The 14,217-nt window shown below is 40.8% G+C and overlaps 1 protein-coding gene across 6 annotated transcripts in view; it reads left to right on the top strand.

Annotated features, from left to right (window-relative positions):
• The window catches only part of LOC126458413 (protein Mpv17-like), a 75,844-nt gene that overhangs the window by 15,915 nt on the left and 45,712 nt on the right, over positions 1-14,217 (top strand). The window contains exon 2 of one of the 6 annotated variants that reach the window (XM_050095433.1): positions 1,821-2,476. The exons of 4 other annotated variants lie outside the window; for them this stretch is intronic. In XM_050095433.1, coding sequence (XP_049951390.1) covers positions 2,412-2,476 — 65 coding nt within the window. In that variant the 5' untranslated portion in view covers positions 1,821-2,411. Of the gene's footprint in view, positions 1-1,820; positions 2,477-13,914; positions 13,937-14,217 lie in introns of those variants that run through there. One more of the 6 variants, XM_050095438.1, reaches the window with a different exon arrangement.

Below are 14,217 nucleotides of genomic sequence, written 5' to 3'. Positions count from 1 at the left end.
GAAAGAGGGAAGGAAAGGGAAAGACGAAACGATGTGGGTTTTAAGGGAGAGGGTAAGGAGGCATTCCAATTCAGGGAGCTGAAAGACTTACCTTAGGGGGAAAAAAGGACACACACACACACACACACACACACACACACACACACACACACACACACACACACACACATCCATCCGTACATACACAGACACAAGGGCTTGAGTCCAAGTGTGGTTTGAGTACCTGTCCAACACACTGTTTTAATCTTTCACAAAGTTTAATATCAGTGCACACTCCAATGCAGAATGAAAATTCATTGTGAAAACAACCTTCATGCTGTGCTTTAGCCACATCTCTGTAGTATCTATTCTTCCAGGAGTGCTAGTCCAGCAAGTTTCACAGGGGAACTTCTGTGAAATTTGGAAGGTAGGAGATGAGGAACTGGCTGCAGGAATGGATTGCGAGATGTGCCTGGGCAGCTCGCGAAAGGCTATGGTCTTCGGTTTGAGTCCAGGTCTGGCATACAGTGTCACTCAGCCAGATGAATGTGGATTGTCCGTTATGCCTAATCAGTTATTTTTGCCTAATCAGTTTTACCCACAAGAACTAAGAGAGTTTCCAAAATCTTATCAACACAGAGAGGCTGAAACGTTACTATTATTTGTTGCATTTGCTCTGCTGGATACTAGCTGACCCATTTTCTCATTTTTGAAGGAAATGGATACTGCCTAAACTTCTGAAAAGAGCAACACAAGGAACGATCAGACATTGTGGTGACAGTGGTCGGATAATGGAACAATATTTGTCTTGTTTTTGAGACATCTGAATCTTTATGTGAGACCTACCAGTGTATCCCCTGTCCTGTTGCTTGTTGACAATCTTTCTTTCTTTTCTTCCTTTCTTTCTTTCTTCTTCTTCTTCTTCTTCTTCTTCTTTTTTTTTTTTGTGTCACCAGTCTTCTGACTGGTTTGATGCGGCCTGCCGTGAGTCCTATGCCAACCTCTTCAGCTCAGAGTGGCACTTGCAACCTACATCCTCAATTATTTGCTGGATGTATTCCAGTCTCTGTCTTCTTCTATAGTTTTTGCCCTCTACTGCTCCCTTGAGTATGGTGGAAGCCATTCCCTGATGTCTTAACAGATGTCCAATCATCCTGTCCCTTCTCCTTGTCAGCAGTTTCCATATTTTCCTTTCCTCTCCAATTGTGTGCAGAACCTTCTCATTCCTTACCTTATATTAGTCCACCTAATTTTCAACATCTGTCTGCAGCACCATCTCAAATGCTTTGATTCTTTTCTGTTCCCACAGTCCATGTTTCTCTACCATAGAATGCTGTGCTCCAAGTGTAGATTCTCAGAAATTTCTTCCTCAAATTAAGGTCTATTTTTAATACTAATAGATTTCTCTTGGCAAGGAATCACCTTTTTGCAAATGCTGGTCTGCTCATCTATTTCATGACTATCAATCCCAGCCTTAAGTTCCTCACAGTTCTCATTTCTGCTACTTATCATTACTTTTGTCTTTTTTCGATTTACTTTCAATCCATATGTAATCATTAGACTGTTCATTCCATTCAGCTGGTCATGTAATTCTTCTTTGGTTTCACTTAGGATAGCAATGTCATCAGCAAATCGTGTCATTGATAATCTTTCACCTTGAATTTTAATCCTACTCCTGAACCTTTCTTTTATTTCCATGAATGCTTCTTTGATGTACAGATTGAATAGTAGTCTTGGCTCTTGTACATTTATATTACACGTCTCTCCATATAGCTTACCCCTATTTTTCTCAGAATTTAGAACATCTTGCACCATTTTACACTGTTGAATGCTTTTTCCAGGCCCAGAATACCAAATTTGAGGCATTACCTCTCACCATGGACAATGCAGAAGCCAACAGCTTTCACCTAACGACCGAGAGCATCAGGTTTTGCATAGAATTGTCAGTGATAACAGACAAGCAACATTGTGTGAAATAACTGCACAAAACAATGTGAGGCATACGACAAACATATCCGTGAGGCCAGTGGGGCGAAATTTGGTGTTAACGGGCTTTGGTAGCAGACGACTGACACAAGTGCCTTTGCTAACAGCACAACTTCACCTGCAGTCTTAGGCTTGTGACCATATCGGTTGGACCATGAACGACTGGAAAACGGTGATAAGAGCTAATGCTGGGGTTTGAATATGGTGTAGACCCTATGAAACCATGGACCCAAGTTGTCGGCAAGGCATTATGGAAGCTGGTGGTCCAGCTAAACCAATCATTGACTGCAAATGGTTATGTTTGGCTACCTGGTGACCATTTTCAGCAGTTCATGGACTTCGTGTTCCCAGGCAAAGATGGAATTTTTATGGATGACAATGCACCATGTCACTGGGCCACAATTGTATACAACTGGTTTGAAGAACATTCTGAACAATTCGAGTGAATGGTTTGGCCATCTAGATTGCCCGAGATGAATGCCATCAATCATTTATGGGATATAATCGAGAGGTCAGTTCGTGAACAAAATCCTGCACTGGCAACACTTTTGCAATTGTGAATGACTATAGAGGCAGCATACCTAAATATTTCTGCAGGGGACTTACAACAATGTTGAGTCCATGCCACACCAAGCTGCTGCACTAAACTATGCAAAGAGCAGTCTGACATGATATTAGGAGGTATCCCATTACTTTTGTCACCGCAGTGTATGTTTATCCCGGAAGGCTCATATGCTGTTTCTTAGCCGCTACTGCATTGTCTTGCGTGAAAGTTAAAAATAAAGTTGGGCTGCCAGCAGATATATTGGTGGTCAGGGGTGGGGAGAAGGGCACAAGATGTTTACAAGCTGTGTGGTATGTGCATCCCTGATGTAGTGGTTTTGCATGCTTCCAGGAGACACTGTCTCTACATTATGAGAGTCTGCTCTATAAATAAACTATTTTAGGAACAGTCAATCACAGCAACTTTTTGCTAGTCAGGATACATTTTTATCACATACTGTTTTTATTTTACTTCTACATCTGTATTCTGGAAACTTCTGTGAAGTGCATGACAGAGGGTACATCCCATTGTAAAGTTATTAGGGGTTTTTCCCATTCCATTTGTATGGAGTGTGGAAGGAATGAAAATTTAAATTCTACTGTGGATGCTGTGGTTAATCTAATCTTATCCTCACAATACCTACGGGAGTGATATGTAGAGTGTTGTATACTCTGACTCATCATTTAAAACCAGTTGTTGAAACATTTTAAGTAGGCTTCCTCGGGTTAGTTTAAATCTACCTTCAAGAGTCTACCATTTCAGTGTCTTCAGCATCTCTGTGACGCTCTTCCACGGGATCAGACAAATCTGTGACTATTTATGCTGCCTTTCAGTATCCCCTGTTAGTCTTACTTGGTATGGTCCCACAAACTTGAGCAATATTCTAGGATGGGTCACTCAAGTGATTTGTAAGCAATCTCATTTGTAGATTGATTGCTTTTCCCCAGTATTCTACCGATAACCTAAAGTCTACCACCTGCTTACCTATGACTGAGCCTATGTGATCGTTCCATTTCATATACCTGCAGAGTGTTACACCCAGGAATTTGTATGAGTTGACAACTTTTAAAGCAAGTTGCCAACCTTTGCACCACTTTGAAATCTTAGGCCTGTCAAGATCTGACTCATTATTTATGTAGCGTCTTTCAAATAGTGTAGATGTGCTCGCTACTGGAATCTGGATACAATTTTTTCTCCCTTGGTATTGCAGCTGAATGTTGATATTTCATGATGATATAGTTTGAAGTTTGCGCTACAGATGGTGGTTTGTTTTCTTGTGTAGCACTAGTGAGAGACGCATGTACTGCAAAACAAACATGGCGTGCGTGTTATTGTTGTAAGTTTAAGAAGAGAAGATATTTGTGGGTCAAAGCGCATAAACCGAGTGAAATTCACAGGGACTTTGGTGGCATGTATGGGGAAGACTGTAGGAACTGTAGCAATATCTCCAGGTGGTGCGCATTCTTCCAAGAGGGCCTTGTGAACCTTAGTGATTCGCCACGCTCTGGGCAGATGTAATAGCTGCAACCCCCAGAATGTCGGAGACATTGAGGCAGAAATTTAGAACGACTGGCGCATGTAACTGCTTAACTTATTGCAGCATTTCAACATTTCCTCTTGTGTGGTGTACGATATTTTTGATGACACTTTGAACTTCCGTAAAGTTAACGCTCCCTGAGTGCCTAAGAACCTGACAGACAATCACAAAGGCCAGCGATTGAAGACCGGCTTGGATCACTTAACACGTTACGCCACAGAAGAGTATAATTTTCTGAAAGGAATTGTCACTGGTGACGAGTTGTGGGCGTACCAGTACATGCCCAAAACCAAGTAGGCCTCTATGGAGCGAAAACAGGTTGATTTCACAGTACGAGAAAAAATTCGACGTGACTTAATCTGCTACAAAAATCCTTGTGAAATTGTTCTGGGATAAGCATGGTGTGTTATTGGCTGAGTACTGTTACAATTCAGTTTTGCAGCTAGGGCAGAAGGCATCCTTGAGATAACTGAGGACAGTTGACAGACACATATTACATGACCATGATATTATGGCACTTGGCCTCCTGTGGCCATTAGCGGAAACAGGCGGTGACGTTACAGTAGACAAATACTGTGATTACTAAGGAAAACACATCACACTATAAACGATTTCAAGACCGCTGTGTGTATACTGTCCAGTGTTTCAGTTTATCCTCGTGAAATATCACGATAACAATTCACGATAGGTCACCCGAAGTGCCCTCACTTGCAGATGCAATAATATTGTGGTCGATTAATACCCTGTTACCATGTTTTATTGTGCTGGAAATCAGCGTGTAGTGGTGTTGGATCGGTTCCTTTCTACAGTTTGATAAGAGCTGCACGAGGAAGTGACAGAGAAAAGATTGAGGGTTCTATTTCTGCAATATTCTGTAAGGTTGCACACCCAACTTGATTGCAAAATATAGCTGAAACCTCTGCCACACCAAGAGAGTGACCCAATTTCCTGTGGAAAAAGAAATAATTGTAATTGCTTAAGTTACAGTACGAGGGAAGATCGGAAAGTAACTTTCAATAATTTTATTGCCAGAAAGATTAATTGGTAATAAAAAAATCACAATTGAACTTACTTGCATCTTTTACCTACTTTCCTACATAGTTGCCAACTGAATACGGGATCACTGTGAATACTGCAGCCTACATTAAAACTTTGCTGAAGTTGTGGTGTGCCCTTCGTGACGAAATCCACAACATTAATGCTTATGTGACAAACTTCGCCGAGCGGTTCTAGGCGCTACAGTCTGGAACCGCACCACCGCTATGGTCGCAGGTTCGAATCATGCCTCGGGCATGGATATGTGTGATGTCTTTAGGTTAGTTAGGTTTAAGTAGTTCTAAGTTATAGGTGACTGATGACCTCAGAAGTTAAGTCCGATAGTGCTCAGAATTTGAACAGTTTTTTTGACAAACTTCATGACAATGCTCAGCCCTATTTGCTGCTCCTATTCGTGAGAAAATCGCCAGATTTGGGTGGGAGGTGTGTCCAGCATCCATTATACACTCCAGCCCTTGCTTGCACTGTCGGACTTTCATCTGCTTTTTCCCGTGAAGAAATTCCTGGGCGGCCAACGCTTTGCGACAGATGCGGAAATTAAATCAGCAGTCCGCAGATGGCTATACTTCAATCAAACGGTCTTCTGTCAACTGGGCATATTGAAACTGGTATAACGATGGGAGAAATGTGTTGAGAAAGTTGGTAACTATGTAGGAAAGTAGGTAAAAGATGCAAGTAAGTTCATTTGTGATTTTTTATCACCTATTAATCCTCCTGGTAATAAAATTATTGAAAGCTACTTTCCAATCTTCCCTCATACTGTGACTTAAGCAATTACAATTTTTTTCCACGGGAAATTGTGCCAGTCGGTGTGGCAGAGGTTTCAGCGATATTTTGCAGTCACGTTGGGTGCGCAACCTTACATAATATTGCAGAAATAGAACCCTCAATCTTTTCTCTGTCACTTCCTCGTGCAGCTCTTATCAAACTGCAGAAAGGGACCGATCCAACACCACTACACGCTGATTTCCAGCACAATAAAACATGGTAACAGGGTATTAATCGACCACAATATTATTGCATCTGCAAGTGAGGGCACTTCGGGTGACCTATCGTGAATTGTTATCGTGATATTTCACGAGGATGAACTGAAACACTGGACAGTAAACACACAGCGGTCTTGAAATCGTTTATAGTGTGATGTGTTTTCCTTAGTAATCACAGTATTTGTTTACTGTAACATCACCGCCTGTTTCCGTTAATGGCCACAGGAGGCCAGGTTCAATAATATCGTGGTCGTGTAATACATGCCTGTCATCTATCCTCAGTTATCTCAAGGATGCGTCCTGCCCCAGCTGCACAAATGAATCGCAACAGGACTCAGCTGTTTCTCTGTGGACGAAACAGACCCATGATCGCTTGCTAGTTCTACATTCAGTTTTTTACGTCAGAGGTATTGTAGTAGACTTTGTAGAGTTGTAAATTTATACTTAATTTATGGGAGCAAAGGATCTGTCGATAAAACAAAATACAATTTTTCGCGCTAGAAGACTGGGGAAAAAAGTGAAATTTAAAATTTGAAAACATGTTCTCTCTACAAATTGGGGCCTCAACTTTGTTTGGGATGTAACGTGATGTCAGAGCTATTAATTATCCAGGTCTAGTCGGCATGGCTGCACAATAATGTGATAAACTGGACAGGCGAAGACTGCCTTAGTTCAGGTCTAGGTTTTTAGAAGTCGATTCTACTGGTCAGTTTGAGTGAGGTTTCGGGAAATTTCCTACATTGTGTAATTGTATACTGTCTGTAGGCTATGCTTTACCTAACCAACCCAAAAAATATAGTTTTCAAAAAAACACTTTGTTCAGCTTGAGTTTTGTTAGCCAACATTTGACATATTGCAGGACTAAGGACACAAGTAAACAACAGTAAACAGAGAATAAAAGTATAAAAAACATGACAGTTGTGCAATTCTCATTATTAGGAAGTCCTGTAAGCAAAGTGTTATGCCGGTTATGGCATCACCTGATTTAATTAGACGCATGAGCTGAATAAGACTTCTTTTAAATGTTTATTCCCAGTTTATTCAGTTCTAGATATCCAACAATTCTCAATCGCTCTTGCCTGTTTTCTAGTTCAGATTTTTAATTTTCAGTTTCAAGTTAATATTATGGAACTACCTATGACTAAATATTTTACTGAGAACATTTCAAGTGTTATTTCATAACACAAAGGATACCCTGGATTTAATCACATAAAGTTGCAGTATCTGATTGTGGAATCGAAAATATGCCATCCATATTACATAAGTAACATAAAAGGATGAACTTTGTATGGACTGTTGAAATATGGTTAGCATTTATATATCAAAGTAATCTACCTAAGAAATAGAAAGTGGAAAACTAGGAATCATTTAAGATGTAAGATGTTTGTGCATTTGTTGTCTACTTCAATTTTTGTTTTTGGGAAACGGCTTGTTTCAAACTCGCCGAAAGAGTTATTTCAAACATGGAAACATTTGTATCTTGCCCTTCGTGGAAAAATTTATGCGAACGTCCATGATTGTTCTTTATGGAAAAACTGCGTCTGTACTGATGTCGAGATACTGCTGTAAATACTAAGATTAAGGTATTTGCTTACGTATACCCTAAAGTAAAGTGTGCCTCAAAAGAATGTTTATACTTGATGTGTCAAAACAAAATCGAGTTTGAAGTCTATCGACAAAATCTTTTTTTATTATGGAAAATACAATTTAGAAACTTACTTCTTAAAAACAATATCACTTAAATGAAATCCAGCACGCCTACGGCATTCATTTAAACGATGAACAAAATTTTGCTTGACGGCTCGGCGCGGAGACACTCGGGTGATTGCCACTTCGCTATGGATATTTTCTTTCAGTTGTTCCAGAGAAGTTGAATTATTAACATACATTTTAGATTTGACATATACCAATAAGAAAAAAATCCATAGGGCTCAATTCTGGACAGCGTGGGGGCCCAATTATGTCACCCCTCCAGGAGATCGATTTCCCACGGAAATTCCATGAACTCGCAGTTCAGACGCATTGGATGTGCGTGCTGTGGCCCCGTCTTGCTGAAACCATGTTATTTGGTTAGAGTCAGGAAAGTTTTGCAATTCAGGCACCAACATCGTCACATTACATTTGGACTTCACTGTAACTGCACGACCACTCTCGCCCTTGAAAAACTATGCATCAGTTATTCCTCGAGACGACATCGCAGCCACACAGTAACTTTCGGCGGATGAAAGGGTTTCTCATGCTTCTGTATAAGATTAGTTGCACTCTATTATCGGCAGTTTTGTTTATTGACATGACCGTTCAGGTGAAAATAATCCTCGTCAGAAAACAAGATGCTGTTAAATGAAGGGCACTTAGTCACATCATTAACGAACTGCAGCCTATGTCTGGCATTCTGATGCTTTAATTCTTGCGCCAATTGGACTTTGTTAGGGTGCAGTTTAAGGTCTTTTTGCAGAATTCGGTGGAGTGATTGACTGTGCACCTTTAAAGAAATTGCATGCTTACAAGTGGATCGTCACGAACAGACTGATTTACTCTGTCCGTAGATTCGCCCTTTCTTGGTTGCCCCGGTCGCCCGGAATTTGTTGGCCAGTGTTGACCCGGGTCTCCTGAAACGTTTTGATCCATTTCTGGATAAGGGGAACACTCGAAACATCCTTTACATTACGTAATCTATGAGCACTGCATAATTTCCTCCAAGCTACAGTCGCCAAATCACTGTTTTCGTACCTCCCCTCCGTCTACTCTCCTCCGATTTGTTGCGCGTTTGCAGAGCTCTTCAAATATAAACTTTCCTTTGAGACACCTTGTCTATAGTAATGTTTGTTCTTTTTCTATATATTTGGATACCGTCTAAACTGGCATGAAATTTGCTTGGTCTAAACTGGCATGAAATTTGCTTGGGGATGTAATACCACACCTCAAGATTTAAAGTAATTTACCCCCTCTGTCATTTCCCTGTTAACCACTGTTTCTGCCCTCTGTAACCATTTTCCTTCAGAATACGTACCCAGGATTTTAATTATTGGATCATTCAGAGAGACCCCCAAGCAGATGGGAGACTTAATAAAGAACAAATAGGAACAACACCGACATAGTATCAGAACTTCTTCAGAAATGTTTGCTGAGTGGTTTGTTACTTGCATTACAGTGGTTAGCGCCAGAGTAAGTGAATGTTGATAAATCGGCATACCATATCTCTGAGTGCTGCCTGATTGAGTTTGCAATAAAAAATAATTAGCTGTTAATTGTATTCTGATGGCTGATAAAACTTGCTTTCATAAATCTACGTAAGAAATTAGATGAATGATGAACAATGTATCGACATTGTTCAATATTTATTCAGTTACAGTGCAAAGTTGTCTATCAATAAAAACACCGGCTATAGTTTTTTACTGTATGTATTTGTCTCGTTATTCGGCTTCATGACGTCTTCAAACGATAAATAGTGTAGAATATCCACAGTTTCTTTTTTCATTAATAATCGAGGAATTTCCAACAAAGTAGTGACAGAAGCATCCACTAACACAAAACTGTTTCTTTTGTGCAACTGTGCAGAATGTCTAACATTCTGATCAGATATTCTATTTTGATCATGACAGAATATACAGCAATGCAACAGAGACAATCCTGGTACCCAGATCCATTCATGTCTGTATTGGACTGTCGTTGATTAAGCAAGAGTCTTCAGGTAATCACAGGAGAAAAAGTCCATCCATTGGTATCATATCTGTTGGCCGAGCTGCCCATGGAGTACACTACGAAGACCAGTTCGTTGATGCAAGAATCGTACACCTATGTTTCTAACATTGTGTGCAAAGAATACCTACTACGAAGTTTCTGAGGTACATTTTCGTTTTGTTGAATTCTCCGTTCACTCCTTTGAGGAATGAGACTACTCAGCAACGAACTACTGAAGGCTGTGAGAGCCTTAGATAAGCCACTAAAGAAAACTGTATGAACAACCATTGTAGAGTTCACATCCAGCCTTTATATGGTGTTTACAGTCCTTTAGTCATCCCACATAAATTAAGAGGCGGAGTGGAAATGCATGGTTCAAAGAATAGGTTGTGACGTTGGTGAATGAAATTTTAGCACTCCTTGAAATGCTAAATCAGGAGAACTGGACAGAGATTTTAGTCCAGCTGCCCTCCAACACAGATCCAGTGTTTATGCGCTCCACTCTGAACGGGCGAAGATGGTTCATGAAGAGGTCGATGCAACAACGTAATTAAGAGTATGCGCTTGTGAATTGTTTCCGCAGTGATTCATCATCAGTATGCTTTCATATGTTCAAAATTCCAGAAACGGAATCGTGATCTCGGTCGGACACTAGGAAATAGAGCGTCTATACCATTTGCAGCATAGTCGACAGGGCCGATAACGGACCTCTGGTACAGAGCCGAGGGGAAGGTCTAAATCAGAAGTTTCGGTGATTCCGCGACCGTGTAGGCTCCAGATTCCTCGACTTGCACCATAGGGTGGCTGGGTTTCGGGTTCTGCTGAATAGGTCAGGAGGCAGCTGTACGGGTTGCAGGGGCTGTGTTGCGTGGACTGGGCGGTTTTTTAGGATAGAGTGTAAACACAAAAAGGGCTTCAGTAGTTCCAGGAACCACCGGTATAACGATTGTAAACTGTTGTAGCTGTGTTGTGAAAGTACCAGAGCTCTCCAAGCGCTAATAGGAATCACTGTTACTCAAATAGTTATAGGCACTGAAAACACTAAAGCCGCAGATAAGTTCAGCCGAAAGTTTTGGGAAGAACCTAAAGGTGTTGAGAAAGGATAGGCTAAACACAGTTAGCAGTATCGTGTTTGTTGCTGTTAGTAGTAGTTTATCTTGTAGCGAAGTAGAAGTAGATATTTCCTGTGAGTTAGCATGGGCAGACTTCATTCTTGGTAACCGGAATAAAATAATAATTGGATTCTTACGCCGTCCTCCCAACTCAGAAGGCACAGTTGCTGAAAGGGTCAAAGAAAACTTTAAACACGTGCCCGACTCATACAACCATAGTTGGTGGTGACTTTCATTCACCCTCAACATGTTAGCGAAAATATATGTTTAATTGCCGAGGTACGCGTAAAACATCATCCAAAATTGTGCTAAACGCATTCTCTGAAAATTTTTGCGAGCATTTAGTTCATGAGCCCAAGCGAATAGTAAACGGTTGTGAAAACACACTTGACCTCTTAGCAATAAATAATAAATAATCCTGAGCTAATAAAGAGCATCAAAATAGATACATGGATTATATATCGTAGAATCGTAATATCGTAGAACACAGGGGCGTAGCGAGACTGAATGTTGTAACCCCCCAACAAAAATGCACCTGTTCAAAAAAGCAGGCAAAAATTCACTTGTACGCCTTCCTGAGACACAATCTCCACTCCGTCCAAATTAACGATGTAAGTGTCGACCAGATGTGGCTTGAATTCAAAGAAATAGTACCGACAGCAGTTGAGAGACTTATAACAAGTTAATTAAAAAAAAAAAGGTTTCAAATGGCTCGGAGCAGTATGGGACTAAACATCTGAGGTCATCAGTCTCCTAGAACTTAGAACTACTTAAACCTAACTACCCTAAGGACATCACACACAACCATGCCCAAGGCAGGATTCGAACCTGCGACTTAGCGGTCGCGCGGTTCCAGACTGAAGCGCCTAGAACCGCTCGGCCACAAGGCCCGGCAGTTAATTAACAAACGATGGAGCGGGCCAGAACGCTCTTGCAGAAACAACGAAAAAAAGCATGCCAAATTTAAACGAGCGCAAAATTTCCAAGATAGGCAATCTTTTACAGAAGCTCTGAATTTAGCACGGACTTCAAATACGGGATGCCTATAATGGTTTTCACATCGAAACTTTGTCGCGAAACCTGGCAATCCAAACAGATCGTGCTCGTACTGCCAAAGCAGAGTTACTAAACACAGACTTCTCCAAAGTAGACGAAGTAAATATTCCAGAATTCGGATCAAGAACAGATGAGAACATGAGTAACTTAGAAGTTGATGTCTTCGGAGTAGTGAGGCAACTTAATCACTTAATAAAAGCAAGTCTTCCGACCCAGACTGTATACCAATTAGGTTCCTTTCAGAGTATGCTGATGCACTTAACAATCATACAGAACCACTCGCTCGACGAAAGATCCGTGCCCAAAGACTAGAAAGTTGGACAGTTCACACCAATATTCCAGAAAGATAGTAGAAGTAATCCACTAAAATACAGACCCGTATCATTAACGTCGATACGCAGCAGGATTTTGGAACATATATTGTATGTGAACATTATGAATAACCTCGAAGAGAATGGTCTATTGACTCAAGATGAAAACGGATTTAGAAAACATCGTTCATGTGAAACACAACTAGCTTTTTGCTCACACGAAGTGCTAAGTGCTATTGACAAGGGTTTTCAAATTGATTCCATATTTCTAGTTTTCCAGAAGGCTTTTGACACTGTTCCACACAAGCGGCTTGTAGTGAAATCGCGTGCTTATGGAATATCGTCCCAGTTACGTAACTGGATTCGCGATTTCCTGTCAGAGAGGTGACAGTTCGTAGTAAATGCCGGATAGTCATCACGTAAGACAGATGAGATTTCTGGCGTTCCCCAAGGTAGTGTTATAGGTCCTGTGTTGTTCCTTATCTATATGAACGATTTGAGAGAGAATCTGAGGAGCCGTCTTAGATTGTTTGCAGATAATACTGTCGTTTATCGTCCAGTAAAGTCATCAGCAGATCAAAACAAACTGCAAAACGATTTAGAACAGATATGTGTAAGGTGCGAAAATTGGCAAATGACCCCAAATAATGAAAAGTGTGAGGTCATCCACATGAGTACTAAAAAGAATTCGTTAAACTTCGGTCACACGATAAATCAACCAAATCTACAGGCAGTAAATTCAACTAAATACCTAGGAATTACAATTACGAACAACTTAGATTGGAAAGAAGACAGAAAATGTTGTGGGGAAATCAAACCACAGACTGCGTTTTATTGGCAGAACTCTTAGAAAATGTGACAGATCTACTAAAGAGACTGCCTACACTACGCCTGTCCGTCCTCGTTTGGAGTACTGCCTCGCGGTATGGGATCCTTACCAGATGCGATTAACGGAGTGCATCGAAAAACTTCAAAGAAGAGCAGCACGTTTTGTACTATCGAGAAATAGGGGAGAGAGTGTCACTGACATGATACAGGATTTGGGATGGATATCATTAAAACAAAGGCGTTTCTAGTTGCGGCGGAATCTTCTTACGAAATTTCAATCACCAACTTTCTCCTACGAATGCGAGAATATTTTCTGACGCCGACCTACAGAGGGAGAAACAATCATCGTAATAAAATAAGGGAAGTTAGAGCTCTCGCGGAATATCATAAGCCATGTAGAAGGAACCATCCCGGTATTCACCCGAAACGAAGCAAGCAAACAGTGGGAAAAATAAATCGGTACGGTCGTAATACTTTTGAGCAGGACGGATACATCAAAGTTGCTCTCAAGAGTATCTGGGCGTGCTTACTGTAAGTGTATTACGTTTTGATATCGTAATAACAAAAATTGTTTCCAGAGAATGTTTCGACGTCCAGTAACACACGAGTTACACTTTTATCAGCCATCTCTGTTATGCAATTAAAAGATATGTACGTTGCCCTCGTTAAAGTGGGTATAATAGCGCCGCGTCATTTTCTTATCTGTGGTATCAAACCGAGTATCCGCGTCGAGGCCAAGTGGATATTCACGTATGAAAATAGCAGCACCGTGAAACGTTTGTGTAGTTTGTCATTGTGCTCTCCACCTGACGGCAACCTCTCGGGTGCTGCGAACTTCCTTGGATCGCTCTGTGTCTGAGGTAGGACTATAGTCTTATGTACATTGATGTGGAAGTTCGAGAAGGGATGACACCCACATAGCAAAACACTGTTTACCTCTGTTTCATCCGAAATCGAACTTTTATTCCTAAGTCGCGAACGAATTGGGTAAAGATATTGTTGTACATTGCATTGCAAAAATCCCTGGAATGACACATCCGACTTCCTTACAGAGTAGGTTCTCTATTTAGAGGGCTATGCTTTTTCTTCTATGTTTTTTTTTTTCAATCTGTATTTTCAATTTGTATTTTATGTGCTGTAG

This window comes from Schistocerca serialis, chromosome 2 (assembly GCF_023864345.2).
Source record: "Schistocerca serialis cubense isolate TAMUIC-IGC-003099 chromosome 2, iqSchSeri2.2, whole genome shotgun sequence".
Taxonomy (NCBI): domain Eukaryota; kingdom Metazoa; phylum Arthropoda; class Insecta; order Orthoptera; family Acrididae; genus Schistocerca; species Schistocerca serialis.
Note: the sequence above shows the minus strand (reverse complement) of the source record. Positions and strands in the feature narration are given on the sequence as shown.